The sequence below is a fragment of the Poecilia latipinna genome, unplaced genomic scaffold, assembly GCF_001443285.1.
Source record: "Poecilia latipinna isolate Pla-1442-1.1 unplaced genomic scaffold, P_latipinna-1.0 Scaffold767, whole genome shotgun sequence".
Classification (NCBI taxonomy): domain Eukaryota; kingdom Metazoa; phylum Chordata; class Actinopteri; order Cyprinodontiformes; family Poeciliidae; genus Poecilia; species Poecilia latipinna.
In genome coordinates this window covers 8,371-30,900 of record NW_015113383.1, presented here as the reverse complement: position 1 = coordinate 30,900, position 22,530 = coordinate 8,371, and the positions used below count along the sequence as shown (strand labels likewise).

Sequence of the window (22,530 nt, the reverse complement as noted above, 5' to 3'; positions counted from 1 at the left end):
CAGCTGAAACACTGGGTGCCTTTAAATCTCAACTTAAAACCCACCTGTTTAGAGTTGCTTATGGCTAGATTAGGGTGAGGGTTTTAATGTTTTTTTTTTTTTTCAAATTCTCTTTCTCACTGTTTATTCAGTGTCACATGTTTTTATTTTAATTATGTAAAGCACTTTGAAATGCCTTGCTGCTGAAATGTGCTATGCAAATAAAATTTGATTGATTGATTGATACAATGTCTAAGAGCTTCTCTCTGCCAGACCACTTAGCTACCTTGGTTGATGGGGCTTGCTGTCTGCTATAATCACAGAGAGGCCTCTCCAGTAGACAGCTGGCTATGGAAATTAAAAGATGTCCTAATGCAGTAACAGGTGAAAGTGGGATGTTGTAGATCTTGGAGATCAGACAAAAATTGGCATCGTATCCAGGTGTAGTAGAGGCAGAGTGAAACCCCATCATTGGCTTGTTATTCACAGTCACTCATTTACTTTCTTTATTTTTTTTTGCATTTCTTTTAAAAGAATAGTTAGACAAGCACAATAGGCCTTTTACATAGTAAAAGCCTGATCAGTCCATCACTATCAGAATATTTTCTCTTTTTTTGCCCATTTCAGTTTTTTTTTTAATTTTTTTTTTTTTTTTCTGAGAACACTAACACTTAACCAATTTGTGTTTTTCATTTCACTGAATTATTAACTGTAATGGATGCTGAGCAGAAAAGAAATAAAATGCCTCAGGATACTTGGTTGAGGTAGTGATATTGAATTTCTCTGAAACTTTTCAAAGATTATTTATGCATTGGAGCTCATCTCCCAACAGTTATCCGATTTTCATTCTGTGTGTGTTAATAAAAATTTAAAAGAAAGTAAAATTATTAGTGTTTATTCTGCTGGCCACTGGTGAGAGACCTCAAGTTTAACCAGTCGATGACTGCCTCACTTTTGCATAATATACTTCTGTTGAGAAGTATTTTAAACTTCTTTTAAATTTTGTCATGTTAAAACCTCAGAACTCGTAGAATTTGGATTTTATGTTGTAGACCACTTTTTATTTTACATGTAATAACCTAAAAAGTGGTTTGCCTATGTATTCAGCCCCTTTTACTCTTTTACTGCAAACTGAAAGTCAGCTAAATCGGTTACTTTCAAAAGTTGTCAAATTATCAACAGTCCAACTTGTGAAATAACATTTTTGTGTAAATACAACTGTTCTGTGAAGTCTAGGGGCTTATTAGAAAACATTCATGTGGAAACAGCATCACAAAGACGGTCTTTGTGAATATTCTGGCCATTACGAATCTGGTCTTTTTGGAAAATTGGCATGAACAAAAGTAATTGTTAAAGGAAAGATATAATAGGTCTAATTGGCCGTTTATCACATACGGTAATTTGTAGGGAAGACATTTTAGACTAATCGAATTACCTGCAAAATGCTGTGTGTGGAGGGATAGAATAATATTACATATTACCCTGAAGAAAATGAATCCACTATGAAATATGATTTTCTGTTTTCAATTGTCCCCATATTGGGTTTGAACCTCAAATATTGAAAGTTATGTTCTGAAACATTTCCTCTTAAACCATGCAGACATTTACAGAGCTTTATTTTCAATTGTATTGCAATGTCAAGGTGATGACCCACAAAAAATTGTGTTCAATGAAGTTCTAAGTAAACTGGTAGCTTTAACACTTATGCAGTTTTGAGAGATGGAATCATTTAGACCCCATGAGGTTTTTTTTACCCTGAGCGTGGTCTAGCAGGGGTCACACTGACCCCTAGTTTTCACAAGCTGTTTTTTTTTTTTGTGTGTGTGTGATTTTGGAAATTGACAGTATGACGGGGACAACACCCCCAACTTCCCGCTGTGCAACCATGACATTTTCCCTGCTCCTCCTGAGCGTCGTGCTAAGACCGCGGGAGGATGAAGACCATATAAATATAACAGACATCTTCTGCTGCAGAACATAAAACATTGTGCAACCCAACAGTTCGCATGAAGAGAATAAAATACTTAAAAGCAGAGAACCACAAGATTAGGTTTAGATGCCATCCTTTAGCTTAAAACGAAATCACTACAGTCTTAATCATTAATTCAAGTATCAGTAATTCTGTCAGCTGAATTACAAAGGATCTATGATTTCCAGCCTTCAGTGGTGAGGGGTGTTAAATTATTTCAAAAGCTCTTGCTGTGCTTTCCTTTGAAACAAATGCAAGTATTGAAAACCTGTTACAGATTTTTTTTTATTTTTTATTCCCTTTCCGTTTCTTTTTATAAAATTATAAACTACCCCAGCAAAGCCTCAGGCCTCTTCTGTAACCTTTCACTAATCTTCATTTACTGCTTTGTGTCAACACTGTCAGTATTTGGAGCTGGATGCTCATGCGGTACTGAATCACACTGGGTTCATACGCTGAAGATAAGCTCCTTACTGTAATGAAGTGAGCAATGCCAACTCGACTGATTTTTCAATTGTTTGTTCCTTTAGAAAAGAAAGTAAAACAAAAAAGGGATTAAGGTTTTTGGGGTTAAATATGTTTCACACAATGGAGGAAAGCACAATGTGAATATGAATCAATTTATTTTAAGAAAGTAATAAAAATTAACAGCATTTCAGTTAGAGTAAAAGGAAAATGAGTGTGTAGATGTGTATTCAGATATTTGATTTGTTTTACTGTTTTTGGAATAGTTGGGGTTAATTAATTATAGCAGCTCTTAAAAATAACTGAATTGCATTGTTATTGGGTATTACTGAAACAAACAGTAAAGTCTTCATCGAACTGAAGCTGCTTCAGTTTCTTTTGAGACTGGTAGATATTGGCTCCAATCAGAGTCAGCCACATTATAAATGTTTCAAAACTTAAGCTTGGTCTTGTGATTTCTAATTTAGTGCATTCAGTAAAACAATAAATAAATAAATAATTATGATTAAATGCCATCTGTTCACTTTTATGCATTGTGACAGACAGTGGGTATCTGTGTGGCACAGTAAGTCTCTTTGGACATAGAAAGCACTTTGAAATTTATTTATTTTCATTCTAATAAGCAAGTTTTTTTTTTTTTTCCAAGGCTCAGAAATGTATCTTAAGATGCATTTGACGTTTCAACAAAACATTAACTTTACCAGATGTGCTTTCAATCCCTTTACAGCTGCTGTTTATCCTTGATTTCATCTATCTGTTACATATGCAGCATTAGCCACGTTATGTTTAAAGAAAAAGCTATCTGCTTTCCGAATACGTCACCTGGCCAAGACCTCTGCTGTTTCTATAAGATTAAGTGGACGAGTTACAAATCTACAACAGTATGACAAACAAGAAATAAAAGCATGGTGTTTCAAGAGCTTTGTCACTAAAACATATCAGACAGACTGAAATTTGCTTGTGGTGGGTCCTGAATAGAGCTGTGCATAAACAAATCTTTAAATACTCATCGAATTTAAGCGACATTGCAAAGACAAGTCGCCCAAAAATTTCTAGATATCGATGTTTAAGACTGATACAGAATATAACTAGTCAATTCCACAAATTATGAAATCTTGTAGTTAGTCATTACAGCTTTTTTTTTTCCTTTTTAATTTGCCCTCACATTTTTAAATAATGTATAATACTTTTATGCACTGAAGGTGAGATTTAGTAACTTTAGTGCCTGTTGAAAAGGATTGTATCCTGACACATAAAAACCTGGAATTGAAACAGAATACTTTTTTTTTTTTTTTTTTTTTTTTTTAACCATGACATTTTTTACTGGGATTACACCATTGTCCAAACTAAATGAAGCAATGCATTGCAAGAAAAGGGGAAAAAAAAGAACAAATAAAAGTTAATATTTTATGATCTTTCTTAAAGCTTTGCAACTTTTTTTTTTTTTTTTTAACAGGAAAAAAATCCATGGAATCAAATTTGGTATTTGACTTGTCTTGCTCTGGCTGTTATATCTTGAATGTTGGCATAATAAACTCAGAAATTGTTAATGTGTAAACTGGAAATAGTGTACATACAAACAATATTTCCACCTTGTACATGGAAATATTGCACATTCAAACCCAAAAAGTGGGATCATACAAAATATAGACAGTTTCACTCGTCATATCCATCTCTTAGTTTGAGGTCTGATAAATTGACCAGATTACGTAGCTGTCTTCATGTTGATTACTATTTGATCTATGTCTTGATAAATTGGCAGTTCCTCATATTAGATGAGATATGTTGAGTGAAACCTTAAATAATTAACTGAATAGATAAAAAAAAACAAAAAAAAAGATTTGAATATACCAGCCTGACTACCAATTAAGGACTCCTAAGCAAAACCAAGGACGAAGATGGAGAACATGACCAATTAACAAAGACAGCTGGATCATCTATGCATTTTTACCCGATTCTCGTTGTCCTATAACTAACAAAGTGTTTGGCCTATGAGCCTGTGCGCCCCTGGTCCCTCTTAATTGTGTTGTGGGTCAGGAAGCCAGTTGCAGTGAACATGTTGAAGACAGGTGGGGCACAGCATTTTTTACTGCACGGCTGATTTATCTCCTGTGACAGAGGCCCCGGAGCCAGTATGCCAGTGGCATCGCAATCATTAATCAGACACGATACAGCCATGCCCCGAGAAAATTAATTAACTTTTAAAAATGAGCATACAGTTGTCTCATTTTTTTTTTTTTTATTGGGGCTTTTCTGTAGCATACGGCACACGTTGCATTGCTTTTGAACGTACAGTTACACGTTTGTTTATTTCTAATATTAATGTTTTAAAAAGCGTTACCTTTGTTTAACACATGGAAGTTGTATGCTACACAGTAGCATTTTGCAAATGCATACATTGCCGTAACATAAAGCAAGATGAGAAAATGTGAGACTAGCAGAATCAAAAACATGTGGTCAAGGTGTTAAGGATGAAATCTTCAGATGTCAAGCTGTAACAATCAGTTCATCCTTTCTTTTGCTTTTTCGTTGTATAGAAAAATATACTTTCCGGAGGCAGACGGGTTGATGTGGTCTTCTTACATAAATTCATGTTGGTGATAAAAGGAAGAAATGGCATCAAGATGAACATTTCTGTTTGAATAAATCCCCTAAAACCAATGTGAAGCTGTCCGGGTATCAAAAACATAGCAGGAACAATGAATCAGAGGTTGCATATGGTTTTCTCTGTTTTGACAGAATCTGACTCGCATTGGAAGAGAATGTCACCTTTGTGAGTCCGTGATTGCTGACTTGTTAAAGTTGTTGATGTTGACATAATTAATTTTGAAGTAGCTGGTGAATCAAGGTGGAGATGTCCTTGCAGGCACTTGGATAGCAGAAGATGCCTCCACTTTGTACCATCATGTGCCAGTAACCAGCTTGGCAAAGTACTGCTACTGTAGTTGGGGGGGCTGCAAATTGGCAGTCAGGATGAGTTTCGGAAAGAGTCCTGAGGGACCAGGGGCAGAGTCTGGAGAGCACTGACTCTGTAGTACAACAGGAAAAAAGGGTTGCTTTGATATTAAAGCAAATTGAATGCTGTAAGGAGAACCAGGAGTAGCAAGGCAGCTATGAAGATCAACAGTGCACTTTCCAGTCCTCTAACTGATGACCGGAGAGGCTATCATATGTAACAAAATGGTTGCAAAGAGCATCAAACCAGTAACAACGGGGAAGCTAATTCTATGTAAATAATACTAAAAAAATAAAACATTATCACATGGCTTGAAAAGATTCAAGAGTATTTCATCACAGAGGACATAACATGGACACATGTACCATAGTACCTTGGCTCACCTTCAGGGCCTGGTTAGTATTTCTTCCTTGGTTCTTGATTTGTTTTGCCCAGATAAGTGGATAAACAGTTGCTGAGATGGTGGAGAACAAGAAGCCTGTTCTATTACTCCTGCAGCTACTTGATGGCACTCAGCAGTTTGAGTTGCAGGGAGGAAAGAAGGATTAGGACTCGATTTTAGCCATTTGGCTAGGCCAGATACCAAACCCTGCAGCCAGAAAGAAAGATTGGAATGACTGACTTTATTTATTTATTTATTTATTTTTACATTGGTAGAAATTAATAATTAAATGGTCAACAAGACCCAATTTTCTTGTTTGAGTAAATAAGCTAACATGTAAAACTGTAGTTAGATTCAATAATCAATTTATATTTGCTTTTAGGTCTTAACTTCAATTAAATCTTTTGGCACCAAATGCTTGTAGTCAGAGTAAACAACTGGGGTATAAATAATCTCATAGTAACTTAACTACCACTGTCCACAGCCAGTTCTTGAAAATACTGGCACATTTTCCCACTTTTGAAATGTTACTTTTGAAAGGTTTACTTGTCTGTGTCAGTGTACGACACATTGTGTACACAGCTGAATACAGTTCTTTACGAGTCCTATAAGAAACTGCTGACTGAGAAACACCCTTGCATCACTAGTCAGGGGAGATGTGAGTTAAATGCCAGTAGGAAAAAGCAGGAATGCTTACAGTAGACTTATTGAACAAACTATGAAAGATCAAAATAATAGGAAACATGCAGATAAATTTTTTGAAGTAAAACATGGAAGGTTAATTAAAAATTTGAATCATTTTGCTACATAAAAAATCTTTACATAAACACACCAGTATCATGATGTGCATGTCTTGTGACAGTTGTAACTCTTCAAAGGTACAATTTTGACTGAGCTCTGAATATAGATTATTTTGCATATTACACCATCAGCGATGTTTTCTTGTTGCCAGTGCCACAGACACAAGACTTTAGCACATTTATTTTCTCCTTTTCTGAACTGTAGTAGCTGGTGAAGCTCCAAGGACAGTAAATAATCCACTTCCTGGCTGAAGGAGATTAAGCTTTAATTTATTTCTGTGCCAGGGATAAGATTGATTTCCTTTATTTAAAATTTAAGCCAAAAATCATTATTAACCTCTAAACTTTGGTCAGTTTAAATGGTAATAAGGGAAATGATACAAGAAAAAGCCTTTGTTACACTATCAGAACTAATTGTTTAATCATATACATGTAAATTTTGACTTTATTACAGTAAACTTCACTGTTACTGAGAAACATGTTTCCCCCAAACACCTAAATTTAAGACATTTTGTACATTTGAAACAATCTGGTCTATTTCACTTACCAAAGCATTTTGAATTTTGGCTGCTTTTATAGACTAAATAGAAATGACACAACAGCCAAAGCATTTTTATGTCTTTTTTAGAAAATAATAATAATTAAAAAAAAATAGTTCCTGCAATGTGTGTGAGGGTATACAACCATTGTAAACTGTTTAGATTTCATGTCTCATTTTACCAACATCATAATTGAGGAGGCCAAAGAAGGGATTAGTAACTCTGTGTTATTATTGTGCCTAAATGTCCCACTGTGACACCGTCAGAACGCCATGAAGAAACAGAGCTCCCATTATACTAAGAGTGAATGTAGGAGATGTAAAATAAGAACAGGTCCTTCTTAATAGGATTGCAGCGTTTTAAAAGACGTGTATGCACTCGGCAGATAAGAGGAGTGTTTATCTTGTTAATGCATCATTTTAAATGCATTAGGAGTGGGAGGGTCCCTGCATTACTTTGGCACTCTGCCTCAATCCTGAGGAGTGTGCGGAACAAAGTGTTTATGGATCCAAACGATACATTTGTGCGTTTTTTTCGTGGGGAAGTTAGACAAAATTCTCATGGCAAAGTGAAACTATACGAGGAATCTCTTGCAGAATAAATTTGTATTTTAAAAATGGAACTGAGCTAACCTTGAACCACTTGAGCACAAACTAAATTTGTACGTAAAGAAAATAAGGCGACACCGATCCTGCATTGACACACACAAGATAACGCAGCTAATGGTAATGAGGGGTAATCCAGTTCCCACTGTGGCACAGCAGGGCTAGTGGCGAGCAGCAGTTTGTTTATTCTATTTACACTGTCACAACAGGTTCCCAGAGGTCTGTTAGCCCCAGATCTAAACAAGAGCTGCTCCACAATTCAGCTACTCCACAACAGATTTTGGACAGATTGTTTTTTTCTTGGACAAAGTAATTCCTTACTTTTTAGCTTTTTTTTTTATGAAATTACTCAGTAAATGTGTACCTGTTTTATGAGCTAGATAGACAAATCGATATTCGCTTACCTCAGAATATAGGTTCATTCACACATTGTGGCACAGCTGAATATATTTTTTGTATTGCAGGTTAAATGGCTTTGACATTCTTTTCAAAGTACGTTTAAGAGTGTTGTGTCAACTTTAAATGTTTTTTCATGCATTTGTTTTTCATTTCTCGAGTTATAAAAGGCTCTGTGGCTATTTCTTGGCATTCGTAGTGCCAACAAATATTTGACTTTCACTAAGGCTCTCACTACAACTACTCTTGTTACTCCTATACTATGGTTTTATATTCTCGGGTCATAAGTCACCTCCTTTTTCATGCTGGGTCACAGAGTTGGCATCCAACGTTATGATTGGTTTTCTGTGGAAGGCCGCCAGTGCAAAGTCTAACAGTTGCTGTTGTGATGGAGCACAGTGGGGACTTGCCCTGGGTTTGGGCATCACCTGCACATGTTTCTGGCACTGGCACGGCATTTTGTCGACAGAAGATGTCTCAAAGAACTTGGGGACGAAATTGTGCTTGCTCTGCCAGCTCTCGCAACATCCCTCCTCCACCTCCTATGTTAACTGAACACACACTTAATGTGGGTAATGTCTGAAGCATAAGGTTAGACAGTACATGGCAGCTTTAACCAGTTCTCTTACAATGACAATGGCGTGAGACTTGTTGAACAAAATTACTTTAAAACCTTTAAATGTGATTAAAGTGTCATCTGCAAAGCTCGAGAGGAATTTTGGACTGAAGAAAGTCATTCAGGTTAACAGGTGAGTCAACAGAACTGGATCTGCCACTGTTTATGTAGAGAAAGCACAACAGAAGTTTTAATCCACGGTTCAAACCTTCTTGTTGTGAGGCAGCAGAGCAACCAACTGTCCACTATGTAACCCTCAGTAGTGGCACTAAAAGGAGCAATACCAATAATTAAATTCAAGAATCTCAAAGAAATAAACAGCCATTATAGGAGCTCTCAATACCTGAGCTTCTTTAAAGAATTAATATGTGTTGCAACAGATCCAGAAAAGGAAAAAGAAACAAAAAAAAAAACAAAAAACTGTGCAGTCTGTTGTTGACTTACTGTGTGGTAAAAGGATGTTGAGATCTGTCCATATTGCTTTTCATTTTATCAAGCATCCTACTTTGCACAATGACACTCCCCAGAACAAAGCCAGCCTTCTTTTCAGCAGTCGGAGCTTTTGAGTCACTGGCTTATGCCGGCTGTGATGCTGACTCTGATGCTCTTATACTAGCAGATGAATGTAGAAAGGATCACACTCTCTAAAAAAGATTTAGAGAAGATCTTCAGGATCTTGTTGTAAACACTTCCTCATTAAACATGGTGTACTCTGTCCATTGTTGTAGATGGCTTCACTGTTGCCTCCAGTCCTGTCTGTTGTATAGGTGAGCACCAAGGTATTTTTTACCACCTCCTCTTCCTGCCCTATGATGAAATATAATTATTCTGCTTTTTCAGAAATCCACAATCATCTTCTCTCTTCTTGACATTCAAGATTAAGTGATTGTTCCCACAAAGTTGTTTTCCTCTTCTTATAGACCTGAGTTTTCTGTGGATTTATGCAGATCATAAGACTTGTACTCAGAGTCTGAGGTGTACAGAGGGAAAAGCAATGGCGAGGGTACAGTTTCCCTGTAGTGCTCCTACTGACCACCTGTGAAGAGACGCTGTCCTTCAGTCGCACTGTGGTCTGTTTGTCAAGTAGTCGTTGACCCAGGTGAGTTTATCATTCAGAATTTATATGCATAAGAAACATTTTCAGTCGTCTATCGTTTTTAATGCAATGGAGAAATCAAAACAGATCCTCCCCCCGGTTTGTCCAGGTGACAGTGAGTATGTTAAGGCATTGTATGAAACTCTGGGTTCAACTGAAAACTTAAATGCAATTAGTAAATAGAAAGGAAATTGTCTGACAGTAGAATGAGGCAATTTTTAACATGAATAACTTTGGTGTTCATACAATGTGAAATAATGTGAAAAAAATGATTCTAAGCTTTCCCAGAATAAATGTTTATGTGGAGGGAAATGATCTGAATAACGTTTTTTTTTTTTTATTTTATTTTTTTTTTTAAGACATGTTTATGTTAATGAATTGTATCAGATGAAGAATCAGCCATCTGTGACTTTAAACTCCCAATAGTACAATCACATTGGTAGAAGGGCTTGATATTAACTACTTCTGAATGCTTATCAAGGAGGCTTTATTTTTAACCTGTTTGTTCTGCTTCTGCTCAGCATCTCCCATTAACTGTTGGCAGGAGTGTGGAGTTGAGGTGTGATGAGGTGCCACTGTCACACCAGACAGGGATGTTTTGAGGCAAAATTTGAATTGTCTAGGAGGTATGCTAATATTCCTGAACACTTTTCAAGGGTGTCACATTCTCCCTGCCTTTCCTTACTACTTTGTCTGCATGTCTCTCTTTTACACATACTCTCAGTCTCGCTGCTCTTTGTCAGTCCTCTTTTTTTCTTTTTTTCACCCCCCCATCCAGACAGTGGCATTTGGAATCACTGAATCCATCCTTATATATATATCACATAAATTATTGAACTGTATGTGTTGTCTTTCACACTGGAGGCAGCTTCAGCAGTCAGTTGTGGGCTGGAGTCCATATAAGACTTGCACGTTCCACCATGCCTGTAATGACAGGCAGCAAAGTGCCTTTAGGGTGCCAACTTTCATCACTGTAAATGTTGATGACACCGACTTGTTGTGGAGCTGACAAAACTGTCAAGGAGCTGTCAAGCTTGCACAATCACTGGTGCTGTGCTGCTATGATCACCTTTTTCACTGATGAATGCCAACCTTTTGGGAGCAAGTGTTTTTTTTTTTTGTTGTTTTTTTTTGTATGAAGGAAGGTGAAGGTAGCCTACAAGAATGAACACAATTCAACTCCGGCATCTGTCATACTCTACTGTAACAAATATATTCAGTGTTTTCAAGCCCCACATATACTAATTAACAGTTCACAGCCTGGTTATTGTGTCTGCTAGTGGTACATTGTTGACTGTGCCCAAAATATCATAGTAGGCAAATATTAGAGATGCATCAATAAGAATTGTGTTTGGTTTTAATAAAGCTTTACCAGTTTTAGCTTGTACTAGTTTCTCTGTACTCATTTTTTTTTTCAAGCCTACCTGCACTCAGCATATTATAATTATAGAATTGATATTTTAAGCTGTCTTAAGCAATTTCATATGAGCAATTAGTCAAAGGGACAAGCACAGCTAAATCAGCAGTCTCTCTGTGCAAGGATTGAAATGGGTCGGGGTCCTGCGGTCACCAATAAATGTGGTGTAGAGATGAGGTTCCCTGTCGAAACCAGGCGTACTTTTACCCAGGTATCACTGAAAATGTTTTAACAGCATAATGCATTAAAGTCAAGTCATATACTACACTATGACAAGTGATGGCAAAATTAACTTTTTTTGTTGTTGTTCAGGAATAGATTCATTGCACATTGGCTTTGATAAATCTCATTAAACTCGCACCTAAATTCTAGTTATACTGCCCACTATTGAAAATGCCGCAAGCAAAATACAACATGATTTTATCAGAAAATATCAACACATTCTTAATCCAAACTTCTGCAGAAATAAAAATAAGCAATTAAAATCAGGGATTGGTTTGTGCATAGTTTTGGACAGACATACAGTCATAAACTGTTTTCTTAGGCATTTTAAGTAGCTATTTGTGTTTGTCTCCTCTGAACTGTTATTAGAAAGTGGCCAGAGCAGAAGTGACTGGACATTTGGTCAGATTTGCTCAGTTCATGACCCGAAAAAAATAATATCTGTCTAAATGTTATATACCAGCCAATCAGTGTTTATTGAGCAAAATTTAAGTAGTTAAATAATTGTAGATGCATTTCAACAGATAATTGAATGCAGGAGGTGTACTTTAATGGACCATGAGGTGTCCATTGTGACCGTAAATGCTGTCTTAATGCGCAGAGAGCTCAAAGCAGGGCAGAAGTGATGAAGCGTATTTTTACAGTGGACACCCACCAACAATATTTTACAGTTCACACCAGATTAACACAGAAGAATACTTTATAGACTAAGAACAACCCAGGTTCGACACTGCTTTTCATGTACTTGTATTTTTGGGTAACTTTCTATCACCTGTCATGACGCTGGATGAAGTCACCTCCAAAACACAGTTAACGAGATTTCTTCATGCATGCACGCACATGAATCTCCAGTATTTTATGGGTTATCATTGACCTCTAAGTTTTAGAGGGCAGACAAATCACAAAGGGCTCTCAGTTGGGACAGCTGATGGGGCAGAGCACTTCTAAGACGTGCGTGCTTTCTGGAGGCAAGTCTGTTGTTGCATCCATTGACGGTGAGCATAATCCTGTACGGATCTGAGCTGCATCTGGGCAGAGACCACTAATGGGACTGTTAGAGTGAAAATGTTTCTTTACAGTGCAGACAAACATCTGAGTAGGCAGAGCAGCCTGTATGAACTGAAAGCAAATAAGGAGCAGAAACATTAATCACAGCACTGTTTGTAGAGAGGATCTCAGCTGAACCAGAGACGGGCCGGCAATCAAAGCCCCTCTTTGGAAGCGTAGCGATAGTCAGGACAGATAAAGGAGGTAGATGCGGTCTTGATCTGCAAGACTCGACAGAGGATGTTGGGGGAGGAGGGGAACTTTTTTTTTATTTCATTATGTTGGCAACAGCTAATTGGTAACAAAGCTGTAAGCTTGGGGTTTGCAGTGTGAGTAAACACCCATTGATTGATGTGAACACTGACTAATGTCAGACAATGCATGTCTTGCAATTTTTTTTTTTTAATCATTATTATTTTGATGGGTTATGTGGGGGCAGTTGTTGTTTTTATTCATTTAAATGCTTTTAAAGCGTTGCGTCCCTGCAGATCGAAGTTATATTATGAGAAATTATTGTTAATGTTTTGAAAGATCTTGTTAATATTAGGAGTAATCCGTATGCGGACATGTAGTACTGCTAAGATTAAGCTGACTGTATCTCAGCAGATCCTTAGCGGTGCTAAACATTCTTAAAAGCAACAGTTTATCTCATCTTTTTCCTGTACGTGTCATGCTCCTCTTTCATGAGGCAGCATGTGTTTGGAAATAGAGTTTTCGTCTGCCATGTTGTGTTTACACTCAAACTCTTTGGTGCTGGTAGAGCTTGTCTTGTTGAATATGCATTTCTGAGTGCTTGCACCTCATGGAAGAAGTAGCTCTTGTTCAAAGCAAAAAATAAAAATACATCAATGTGAAAGCTGCATTAAGGCTAGAATTAGATGTAGCATTTCTGATTAAGCACTGGAAATAGAGTATGAGGGAAAAATGCAAGTAATGGCTAATATTAGAGACAGCAAAAAAAGTAAAAAAAAAAAAAAATAAATTGCAAAAAACTTTATTTGAAAACATTTTTGCCAGAGAATAGTTTACTACAAAGTATGAATATAACAGCTATTTGTGGTCAGTCATTATATTTTGTGCAAATAACAAAGTAATGGATTTTCCGCTTGCACTACAATCTCACGCAGACTAGTCGAAGGGTCTGTGGGCCGTACGATGCCCTGGTCTGTTGCAGGCCCGATTTTATGTTGTCAGACAGGTTCTGTGTAAGTGATTTCTTTATTTCTTGAGGGTTACTTTTTTTTTACATATAGGGCAACATTGGTTTGGGCATCCAATTTCTCCTCCCCGCAGGTAAGCCATTTCTAATGTTGTGTCTAATGTCTCTGGTTGAGGAGTGGCTTGACACAAGGAATTTGATATTTGTAGCCCAGGATTCCTCTTTGTGTACTTGCTCTGAATGTGCTGACTCCAGGCTCAATCCGCTCCTTGTTAAGATCTCCCAAATTCTTGGATGGGTTTTGCTTGACAAAACCGTCAATGCTGTGGTTATCCCTGTTGTTGGTTACATATTTTCCTACTACCATTTTCCCTGCACTCAACATTTTTGGACCAGGTTTTATGTAATAATTAGATTTTTTGCAACTAAGACTTTATTAGCTGAAAGCTACATATGTGTAAATGTCATATTCTGAGAGGACAGTTTGAAGAAGTCCGTCAAGTTCAAAACACGTTCTCAGATTTATTTCAATCTGCTTTTATTATGATGGACCAAAATAAGCATGGGAAATGTAGTTGTCTCGATTATCTCAAAGACAATGAAAACTCAGGAAATATGCAGTCAACCTGTCATATCGATCTGTAGCAGTTAAAATGAAAATAGGTTGCCGGTATGCTGCTTCATATTCAGTTAATTCTTATTTTATCTTAATTTCACAAAAATGTGAGTCATCACAAAGGTAAAATAAGAGAATGAATAGTTGTCACAGGGAATAAAAGGCGATTTAAAAACGTATAGAAAAAAAAGCTTTGTATACGCACAAGATGAGAGCTGGCTAGCTCAGGGTTATCTGAGCTGAACCAGCACATTGGAACCATTATTGAAGAGACAGCACTCTGTCAGGTGTCCCATCAGCTGAACATTTGGACACAGATTCAGTCCCTTATGTCAGCGATTTCAGCTCTTCCTCCTCTTGTACCTCACATTCAGACATTTATATTATAAGTTTTTCGTCCAGAATTTTGCTTTAAATGTAGAAAACTTTGGAGAAACTGTTGCCCCGGCCTTGTAAAACCATAAAGCATAAAAGTCTAGCATGCTGGTTATTTGTGTCTTCTTTAATATGTGTCCATATTTTATGTTTGCTCAGAGGGATACAGTTGTACAATTATAGCTCATGCACACATAAACAAACAACTGAGGTTATTAAGGCTGCAGTATGTGTGAAACACACAGTGGTGATGTTGTACATATTGCTTTAAATATATATTTTTTTCTCAGTCATGCAAGCTGATTATTTCATTGGCATTCCAAGTGTTAGCTCGCGACAGTTTAAAAATATATAACAATTGTTTCATGAACAGTCCTTTGCAATATTAGTATCATGTGCACCGACAGTGTGATGTTGCTATATTGGAAATAATGTGAGACACTGATTCATCCACAAATCCAAGATGTACAGCTGTGTTAAAACACAGTCTACTCTTAAAATGCATGTGATGTTCTTCGTGGTTTAAATGGGCCTGGTGAGCTGGAAGGGTATGTGAGTTGTATCATCATTAACAAAGAGAGGGTGGTATGTTTTTAATTCCCCTAAGAAATAAGTTTTCATAAGACTTGAAGTTCACTGGTGTATGATGATTCAACTATATTTACTAATGAGCCATGGGTCTTCACAGCTCCTTGTTTGAAGTAGATAGTAGCCAATTTCTATCAAATTTAAGAGTAAGTTTTAGCTCATACACAAGTTACAGAGTGTGTTCGATTTACAAAAGACTAATTTAACTTGAGTGCTTTTTTATTTCTGGTATAGTTTTCATCTGGTATGCATATCTATGCATGTTTGGAAAAGTATTCATTTTCCTTTAGCTTATAGAAACCAGTTTTTTTTTTTTTTTTGTTTTTTACAAAGTGCTTTTTATTAAGTTTTTGAAATCCGAAACAAATGTCATAATGTAGAGATTTTTTTTATTTTTTTTTTGTAAAATTCTTCAGTGAATTTATTTATGTATTCATGTTGCAAGTGGACCTAGTTAATGGTTACAATCAATATTGGTCACTTTATTAAATTCACGATGATACAATTGGGAGCTGAAGACATAGTTACACAGCTAGTTAATTGTAAATGCCTCAGTGTTGTTGTTTTGTTTATAATAAAGCTAAGTAACTGTGTCAGGCATAATGTATCCTTCAAATTATGAAAAAAAAAAATTGGCATAGCTGTTGACTTTTGCACATACATCACAGCATGAACTCATAAGAGCTCAGGAAAAAAGGCAGCTGGTCTTCAATTTTGGACATTTGCCCTCTCAGTTGAAGCACTGGTGAGTTTCAGACTTCTAAGCTGTAACAGAGCAGAGCACAGTAAGAAAACCTTTAAAGTTGCCACATGTCATTGAGCTATCTGTCCATCCAATGTGTTGTTTGGGTCGGTGAATAGTTGTGAGACCACCCTGGGAGAACAGTCAATGTTGGTTTGTATATATGTGATAGTTGCCAGCTGTGCCAACTCCTTTCATCCTGCTGGATTTCTTGTTTTGTTTTCCCTATATATAGACATCCGTGTTGTCTTTGCTTCACTGCGCAGTAAATCCCACACCTTTCAGCTTTTTCGTGGCTTACGATGTCACACATTGCTCTGATTCCCCATATAACACAATTTCTTTATCAACGATAACAAAAAATAAATGGGATTTTGGTTTTAAGTTACAGCAACCACTTTCAAATACACAGGAAGCATTTATGACTATGAATGGATTAAATACGGAAAATCAAACCTTTTAAGACTGATTGATTTTCACGTTAAAATGGGTTAAAGACGAAATTGTCATCACTGCTGCCAATCCCCTCAGTAAGCTACTGGCTGTCCTACAGGAAGTCCTTGAAAGAAGCTGCTAAATGACATCACAATTGATTACCTGCACGTAATTGAGATGGATGCGGTGGGAGAGATGAATAAATTAATGGAGTCATTGAGCCCATCAAAAAAAGACAAAATTTGTACAAATGCATGTCATCTGCTTGTCACTTCCGGTGCCTTTGCGTTGGTTGGGATATGTGGTTGAGGGGTCCAGTGTTTTGTCACTAGGTACATTTACGTGGACATCTGTAATTGGAAAAAAAAAAAATGACAGATCTGAATAAAAATGCGTCATGTAAATGCCCCAATAGGATTCGGCTCATTTGGAGTGAATTTGTAATGCAAATGAGAAAGCGATTTGATGCCAGTTGATAATCTGAGCGGCCTGCATGTAAACGCTTCGGGTCATACTAATCTGACTAACGTCACTAACGTGACTGCGCATATGTGCGCTATGCCAGGTTAGCAAAACAGGTCTGCTGATCTCTCATCCTTTAACGCAGAAAGACCAGCAGCATACTGCTCAGCCTGTAGCTTAATTAATGAGTGCAGTGGGGTCTCAACCTTTATTAGAACCTGGCATGGGTCCATTCTGGGTGCTCAGAAGATGCAAATAGAAGACATCACTGCAATTGTTTTGTTTTTATGTACAACACAAACTGAAAGTACAACTTTTTCTTATTCTTTCTTTTTTCTTTTTCTTTTCTTTTGTAAGGGAAATTGTACAACTTTAAGATTGCCATTGCTCCTATTCTGAATGAAGCCAAGGACAGACTCACTAGTCTGGGGTTTGAACCTGTTGAGAGGAGTTGGAGTAATACTTTCTTTTATAAGAATCTTACGTAACACCAGACGGTGTGATATCTGTCTCCCTGTAAGGGTTTGGAACTTGGTACCATCAACAAATTGACACATAGTAGTCTTCAATTTCTAGAAACATCACAACAACCCTGAGCCCGAGCAGATGAATCAACTTCAAAAAATTTATTTTAGTGTGCAAATAATTTTTTTTCCCAATGTAATGGATATTATTACAAGTCATTTGGGCTGCACTTGGGCATTGCTGACGTTACTTACCACTATCAGTCATGTTTACTAATGTGTGCACATTTCTAAACATGCACACATCCATAGCTTTTCATACAAAGTAATAGTAACTCCCCAGGACCATATGCCTATATTTCATAAATAACATCAGGATCCATGCCCAATGACGAACCTTGGAGCACAAAGAGAAGAACAAGTATACACACTCACACACAACACACACAGACATATGCTCATAAACACTGATACTGTTCTTTCTTAAAATAGCATGCTTACTCATCTACATAACAGTAACACTGTGGAAGAATAAAACCAAAAAAATAATACTGCCCCCCCATCTTTCAAAAAAAAAAATCTTTTTTTTTCTTCTTTAGTTTAGAGAAGAAACACTTATATATATATATATATATATATATATATATATATATATATATATATATATATAATAGCCAAGATGGCAAGGTTTAATCTGTTATTTATTTATTTATTTTTCTTTTTGCATGATATGCTGTATTTACCACATGAACAGATGGCGGGAGTCACAGCACTATTGGCCCAGCAGACAAAGCTTTATCTCCTGTCAAGGGTAAAGGTGAAGTAGCATATCTTCAACCCACAGATTACTCATAAAGAGCTCAATAATCGCCCAGCAGTTATGGCATTTGAGAATTTTGCACTCTACAAAATATTATCATAACCTGTAGTCAGCAGAAAGCATAGGGCATTTTCTAGGACAGCGAAAGGAGTGAAGTTGTTTTAACATATTCAGAACTCTCTGAAAGACAAGATTATTGTTCAGGCATATGTGATTAAACAATTACAGGTTAAAATCAATATTTTATTTTAGCATTTAGACATGTAAATATATTGGACATTCTTTCCATAGACAGGGTTTGAATATATCAGTCCAGTGTTTTGTAAAATCTCCATTCACAAGGAAAAGCTTTTGGTTTATCTTGCACTTATTTATAGTTATTTGTTTCATAATTCACAATTCAAAAATTCAGAGTTGAATTCTCCCAGTGTGAAAATATCTCTGTGTTACAGTAGCTCAAGTTTCTCAGGTAGAAACAGAGGTCAAAGTTACTGCATGAGAAAAGCATTAATGCCATTCATGAAAGTGCTTATACATAAAAGGAAAAATAAGGAGCTAATTTACACAATAAGGGAATAAACACATAACTAATACTGTGGTAATAATCATGTATGAAAAGCATCATTCACAGCAGAGTTACTGTCTTGTGTTCGAAACCGTGCAGAGCACTTTATTTGATATACTGAATACCGTTTTATTACACAGTCTGTTGTTATGCTGCTATATTTGCCTACATTGTAACTCAGTAGGCTCTAAAATTGTGTAAAAATTGTGAGTAAAATAACTGTTACATCTTACATTTGCAAAATCAATAGTGATTCCAACATTTTCAATGAGGCAGGTCCCATCATGTTTAAAAAAAAATGTTTAGGAATTTGTGTTTTAAAAGGACAAGGCTAAGATATTGCTCTTAATTGCAAAAAAAGGCATTGTATGCTAAAAGCAATATAGACCTTGCAGTTTCACATCACAGTGACCTGCTGTTTAATCATACAATTACCTGCTTTATATAAATGCCATGTAGCATGTAGAAAAAGTTTAAGTAAGAAAAGGGAATAAAATAAAAACATTTAAAACAAAATATCTTGGTTATTTAGTGTTGAGCAGTATTACTGTACTTTAATTCAGAGTCAAAGTCTTCTTTGCTCCGTCTCTGCACCTTAAGGCCAGTGCTACTATTGAGCACAACTACTGTAGCTCCCCTCTGCAGCCCGTGTCCTCTGACCTAGAATCAGCAGGTTAATAACCGGCTGCACCACAAGCCATTTGTCATTCGGTACCTGCCACTGATAAGAGATGTCAACGAATGTCTATGCCCTTGTCCCCTCCCCACTACATGACATATACTGTATCACACTTTGCAATCTTAGACTCCCTGAGGCTTCTTAGTACTCCTCTACTGAACAACTACTCCCACTTGATAGTATTAGATCCTTCTGCCTCGATCCTCAGTGAGATAAACTGCCGATCTCCCTTCCTCTGTTTTCACCTGTTTTTTTCAGCTGTTTTGTTGTTGTTCTTTTTTGTATTGCCACATAAATTTACAGACTTTTTCTTCGTTTTTATTGCTTTTTACATCGCTGCGTCTTTTGCCCTTTTGCGTTGAAAGCCCGATGCCCAGCATTGCCCTGGAGGTGGGTTTTCAATTGGTAAAACGTAGGATTGCTAAAAGAATGGGGATTTCATATGTTGTTGTTCGGTCCGGCACCTATTTTGTCTGAGCGACGTGTAGCATCTGTAGTGATGTGTTGAAAAGAAATGGTTTGTGTTCATACATGACTCAAAAAACTCATTTATGAAACAGTTGGAGTTCCATTCAAAACACATTGCCATGAAAAATGGTTAATTTTGGGCTTTTAGAACTTTTTTGCGACGGTGGATTGTTCATACAGCTTCCGACTTCAATGATGAGAGAACAAAACAGAATCATTGAGCCCACAACAAGGACCTAGCATGATTCTGGACAGATATTTGACTCCTACGGTAGAGCTAATATAACTTGGTTTGCTTCCTGCTGTTACTCTCACATGAAAGAAAATTGGTTAGAATGTTGAATAACAGCTCACCACCAAGACTCCAGCCTATTATAAATTTGTCAAACTGTGTCACTCCTGCAGAAAAGTCAGTTTTAATTTGTAATGTGCAACGAGGGTACTAATTAAAAAAAAAAAAAAGAAGCTCCTGCTTCTAAGGGAGCACCTTAGATATACTGAATACTGTTTTATTACACACATTATTCAGTTGCTACCACGCAGGTAGCAAGTCATGTAGAACTGTTGTAGTAAGATGAGACAAAGACCCAGCTATCTGGCCACAATCTTTGGAAGAGTAAAGATGAGACTTTAAAAGCTAAGAATGCTGAACCAACTGTTAAGCATGGGAGTGGAAGCATCATGCTGATGCATTTTGCAACAGCTGACTGTTTGACACTAGGACAAAAGTAAGATCCTAACAAACAGAAACACAACATTGGAATGGACAAAACAGGCTGACGTTAAAAATCAGAACAGGCAACCGTATTAAAAATTGTTGTATTATTTAAAAAAAAAAATAAAAAAGTAGACTTATACCAAAGCCTTAATGTTTATTATTATTATTATTGTTATTGTTATTATTGTTATTACAATTTGCATGTTTCCTCTATTTATTTTTTGTATTTTTTTTCAGTTATATCCATTACATTTTTATATGAAGAACTGTTTTTCTTATTTTTGATTTTCAGAGATGTCAGGTACGGGAGAGGAGATTTCACAGGTGCACTGGAAGCAGCAGTGGTTGGAAAACGGGACGTTGTACTTCCACGTCTCCATGACTGAGCCTGAGCTCTTGGCACAGACGACACAGCCCACAGCTCGGGAGCCAGCTCACGCACTGCACGAGCACATGCATCTGCTTCACATCTCAGTTATGGTAGGTTCTCGACTGACACATGATGGCCGTAAAACATGGTCTGTATTCTACGAGTTTGAAACTTTTTTCTTTCAACAATATTCATGCTTTCTCCTTGACTCCTTTCTCTAAGACATCTTAGACGCGGTCCTGTTTTAAAGTTTTAGCATCCACAGACACCAGGAAGAGGTTGATGGGGTTACAAAATGGATTTGATATGATAGCTTTTTAATTTTTTTTGTTCTTTCACGATGTTGGCATATAGTTTAAACAGGCAAGCTTTTTTTGATGACATGATTTCATTTAAAATCCATTAACTTTCCCACAAACTGATATGTTTAAAGAGGTCCTCCATCATTGATGGTTTGAAGGTAATGCTTACCAGCCACTTTAGTCTATGTTTAGAAAGTTTATACTTTGTGAGAGGTTTTTCTTTGAGATTATGAATGTGGCAATTAGTTTTTCAGATGTTTGACATCTCTTGTAAACTCTGGGTTTTCAAACGCATTGACGTGGGCTGTGCTGCTAAGGAGTTTGGAGACAGCTCTATGGCGTCACAAGGTCAAGTGTGGGTGTGAAGGTTAAGATCTTGAATTATCCGAGCTGAGCGTTTCATTATCGTGCTGTATTTTATTTTATTTTTTTCATGGATTCTGAAATCTGGTTAATTAATTACTGTGAATTATGAATTTTCTAACCTTAAAGCTGCAGTAACTTTTATAAAACATATATATATATATATATATATATATATATATATATATATATATATATATATATATATATATAAATACACACACACACAATTTTGTGAAAGCTACCCACTGCAGCTTTAAGCAGGTGGTTATAATAGTCTGAGTTTGATTGAGTTTTCTTTCTTGTATCTAGCTTTGCATGTGAAGGCATGCGTTTTTGAACATTTTGCAGCACGGGTTTATTGCTTTGCTGCAGTATGATTGACGTCTCAGAGTATAAGCTGTCACTTCTATCACTAACACCACAAGTCACATTACTGATGTTCTACAGTTTTAATTTTGCTGCTTTGTTTGCCACTACCAAAATTCTTTGTCTGACTAGAGGTTTTAGTACCACTTCTAAAGTATATTTTTTTTGATGTGCTATTTTCTTTGTTTAGAACTTTTCAAATTCTCCATTTGTAAATAATTTACCTTTATGGATGCATTCTGACATCCTATGAGTTGTCTTTACTGTGATTTGCCTACTTCCCCCAATCATCTTCTTCATCAGCCTCTGTACTCAACACTTTGCTCATGTGCTCGACTTTTCAGATTAATTCTCATGTGTCACACCTTTTCTGCTGCTAACTTCTTTCCCTCCTCACCTTTTCTTCTTGCTCCTCCTCCTCCTCTATTTCTGTAACCTGCCTGTCTTTAATGGTCCTTTTCCTCTGCGTATTCATGCCGGTTTTCACCTCAGTTCCTCTTACTTCCTCTGCTTAAAGCTCTAAGTGTTCATCTTTTTCTTAAACCA

General features: G+C 36.7%; 1 protein-coding gene across 1 annotated transcript in view; it reads left to right on the top strand.

Moving 5' to 3' along the window:
• The window catches only part of LOC106955787 (astrotactin-2), a 48,170-nt gene extending 26,999 nt beyond the window's left edge, over window positions 1-21,171 (top strand). The window contains exon 2 of the mRNA XM_015046169.1: window positions 20,873-21,171. Coding sequence (XP_014901655.1) covers window positions 20,873-21,171 — 299 coding nt within the window. The remainder of the gene's footprint in view (window positions 1-20,872) is intronic.
• The last annotated feature ends 1,359 nt before the right edge of the window (window positions 21,172-22,530 follow it).